The 4,120-nt window shown below is 35.9% G+C and overlaps 1 protein-coding gene across 1 annotated transcript; it reads left to right on the top strand.

Annotated features, from left to right (window-relative positions):
* The first annotated feature begins 2,774 nt into the window (after window positions 1-2,774).
* Window positions 2,775-3,852, top strand: LOC132165096 (uncharacterized). Its single transcript, XM_059575598.1, has 2 exons — window positions 2,775-2,805; window positions 3,260-3,852. Exons 1-2 carry the CDS (start codon window positions 2,775-2,777, stop codon window positions 3,850-3,852), a joined length of 624 nt encoding a protein of 207 aa, XP_059431581.1.
* Window positions 3,853-4,120: the final 268 nt, after the last annotated feature.

A 4,120-nucleotide genomic window follows, 5' to 3' on the forward strand; every position in this document is an offset into this window, starting at 1 on the left:
TTACAGCTTTCACATTCAGTCATTTTTTTTACTGTCATTTAAATTTTAGTTCATATTTTTGGATGTACGGACCATTGGTCTCATCCCCGAAATATCAATTCAGTATCTACATTTAGTCATTTCATTTATTGTCATTTAAATTTTGATTCATACTTTGGTAGGTACAGACCATTGCTCTCATCTCCAAAATATGACTCATACTTTATATATATTATTTATAATACTAGTTTGTATTTAGTGATACTGGCCATTTGCCTCGTCACTAAAAATGAATTCAGGCATAAAGCTAGTTACAAGTGACTATCTTAGATTAATATAATAAAATGAGTAAGTAAAGATCAAGTGACGGATAATAAATAAATATAAAAAGATGAGGGTCTTTAAACATTGATATTATTGGAGAATCAACAAATATGCAAATATTGTTTGTATGTATGTATATATATGCAAAAGTAAAGCAGAATTCTACACTAAGGAGAGTAAGTACGGATATACTTACTGAGTACTAGCATTGTTTTATTGTTATAGGAATTCTTATTTTGTCTTATTAATATAATTTTGTAATACAATTGCTGCATAATGTGTCTAATAAAATGGGCTGACGAGATAGCCACCTTAAAAATAAGCAGGGTGGATTGCTGCGAGGAACTGTCAGTTTCTCAGTGGATGGGGGTATATAACCGTCGGTTAAGTGTCAAAATATTCATATTTTAGCCCTTAAAAACTTGTATGTGTTAATTCCTTAAGTGTTGTTAATTTATGCTGTTTTAGTTCTTTTATGTCTTTTCCATGCTTTTGTAGGCTTTGAAAGAAAATGAAGTAAATCTGGAAGATTTGGGCTCAAAGAGAGAAATTGGAAAAAGTTGGAGCTTCTGACAATGCGATCGAGCACACTGCCAGAGAAGACAAGCAAGTGTGGCCATGTGGGATCGTGCGCACAACAGAAGAGTCTCAATCGGAGACGTGCGATCGAGCGCACATGGGTTGCGATCGATGGCACCCGTGCGCAGGTGACACATCAAGAGGCGGCCAGACTGTTATTCTTTCCATATTAGGGTTTTCCAAGTCCCACTTGTAATAGGACTAAAACCCTACAAATTTTATAGGTTTACTAGTGTAACTAGGACTTCTAAAGCCCTAAATAGACCTCTAAACCTTGAGAATAATCATCCTGGACCAAACACAACTTTGGGGAGAGGAATTGGAGGCTACTTCTAGAAGCGGTTTTCAGTTCATTCTTTTCCTTTACTTTCTAGTTTTCTTTTAATTATGTATAACTAACTATTTCGGAGGGTTAGATTGAAGCCCTAATTATGTTTATTTATTATTTCAATATTGGCACCTTTGTGATAATCAGATTGTGTTGCTTAACTTGATTAATTCTTGTTTTCTTGAATTCCTCATATGTATGTGATTGGCCATTATATGCATGTGGTATAGACTAGTTAATTAAATCAATTTTGATGCTCGAGTTCTGGGTCTAATAAGAGTAACAAAAGAAATCCACACCGGGTTCTTGGGTTAATCAACATGGGGAACCGAGAGTAGATACCCATGTCCTAGGCCTCATGCGTTTGTCGATTTCCACAAATTTGTGCTTTCTTAAAGAACAACTTAGTAGACATCCATGCTAAATCCTTTAAGAAAGAAAAGAATTGGAGTAGACACACATGCTTAATTTGTTGCTTAGGAAAATCAATAGCTTAAGAAGTAGACACCCATACCCTTAGGTTGGCAAACATTAAGTATTTATAAAATGATTGGATCATTGGCATATTGTTATATTATCTAAATATAGTTAGCGGTGGATATCAAAGCCCTACCTTTAGCTTTTCATTTATCTTTATATCTTTTTATTTCTTTTTCACAATATCAATCTTGTGACAATTTTGATATTTTAATTAATTCAAAAGAAAATCAACAATCCTCGTCGGATCGATCTCGTACTTGTTGCACTATACTATCGTTGGATCTTGTGCACTTGCGGGTAAAACGTACAATTATTTGTGTATTAATTTAGGTAGATATTTGCACAACACCGTCCAATAGGCCTAATATATAACTAAGCTGGGGCGGTGTAGTTGCCAGCACCAAACAGGTAAATTTATAAAGTGTGAGGGGCATAACGGACGTAAGCGGGTTGAGAGCTCATGACAAGAGGTCTGAAGAAAGATTATCATAAAACACAAACTAATCTGTCATTACGCTTCATTCGCAACTCATTCAATATTATATATTTTAGTCTTTAATCTTACTTGTTCAAACTAGTCTTTTTAGTCATTATCTCTAGGAAAATAGATTACTCACTTGTTTGCCTATGTAAATATGACAACATCATCTTTACATAAACCTTGATGCAGGAATAGAAAGTGAGGACGATGATACTTTTACTGGTTTTGATGGTTGCTAGACCATCTGCTGTAGGATTGATGCTTACTCTGTGGAGCACGTCTCATTTATGTTAATCGCTTTTATTACGTATGGTGATGTGTGTGAGCTTAATAAATATTACTATATTAATTTGGTGCCGTCTATGGCATATATTTGGTACACCTAGTATGTACATATGTTGTAATGAAAACCATGTTTCTATTTTTATTAAATAATATATCACCTCGAGGTATTTCAGTCAAGCTCAATTGTGTTGTGTAAGTTATTCCTAGGTCATAGAATAAGAAGAAAAAATATACATACTCCTCTGTAAGATTGTATTTTCTAAAGTTGCAGCGTCACGACTTTGATATTTGCTAGCTTAAATATCGGGGCGTTACATTATGGTATCAAAGCGGTTTGCTCTATGGGAAAGTTAGTATCATACTAGAACTAGGGTATACTACACAAGAGCTTAACTAAATAAAAGACTCATAACTTTTTATAAAAACTTTTGTTTGAGAATAAAGTATTAGGGATAGAAGCCCAGCTATGTTATTTACATGTTTGAGTGATTTTGTTGTTTGTTTTAATATAGATAAGTCGTTAATTAATTTGTACAGAATTAAAGTATGAAGACGTGATCTCCCTGTCGTTGAGGAAGGCGAAGCACCTCACTCCCATAATGAAAACGATGAAATACCACCTCGACCTCCAGCATTCCATGATGTTGTACACCCAACATTAGTCCAATTTATGGGAGATATTACTAGGCAATTCACGGAGGCAATTTCATGGATGTCTTAACCTGCTGCACCAGTCGAGCATATTGGTTGCTCGATGTGAAACTTTACTGATCAGTACTTTCGTACTTTCAATGGGACTCAAGGACATACAGTAGTTGAAGCTTGGATTTCAGATATCCAACTGCTGCACGACACACTCAAGTGTACAAATGAGGAAAAGTTGACATATACCGTATTAAGGCTAACTGGTGAAGCCCTTAAGTGGTGGAAGTCCCAAGTAGAGCTGATAGGACCTGGTGTTGTTATCACATGGGAAAGGTTTGTTGAGGAATTCAACAGGCAATATTTCCCAAGGTCTCAAAAGCAGATAAGAGCTATTGAATTTCATAACTGGGTGCAGGGTACTATGACAGTGGAACAATACTCAATTAAATTCACTAAGTTAGCCAGGTTTGGTATTAATCTAATTCCAGATGAAGTATCTAAGACGGAACATTTTGAAAATGGCCTTAACTCTCGCATCAAGGAAAGAGTTGTTTGCCATGAGATCAAAAGCTATGCTCAATTAGTGAACGTAGCATCTCTTGCTGAGAGGGCAATTCGTGAGACGTCTGCAGCTTACGAAAATTGGAAACGATCAATGCCTCAGGCATCCTATCCCTCCAAACAATTTGTCATAAGGACTGGCTCCAAACTGGCGAATTACAAGATTTTTCCTCCTCTAGTAGGAAATTAGAAGGCTGCTTGTCCCGAATGTGGAAGAATATATTTTGGAGATTGCAAGAGCGAAAGTACCAGTTATTTCCGATGTGGTCAAAAGGGCCATTTTAAGAAGGATTGTCCAATGAATACTACAGGAGGAGCTAGAGCACAAAAGAATGACTACCAACAAAGAAGGCCTGCTCAAGCAAGAGTATATATGTTCACCCCCGTAGATGACGATGAGAATGATGAAGCAAACAATGATATAGTGGATAGGTACCATTTCTCTATTTGGTACTCTT

This window comes from Corylus avellana, chromosome ca11, assembly GCF_901000735.1.
Source record: "Corylus avellana chromosome ca11, CavTom2PMs-1.0".
NCBI lineage: Eukaryota > Viridiplantae > Streptophyta > Magnoliopsida > Fagales > Betulaceae > Corylus > Corylus avellana.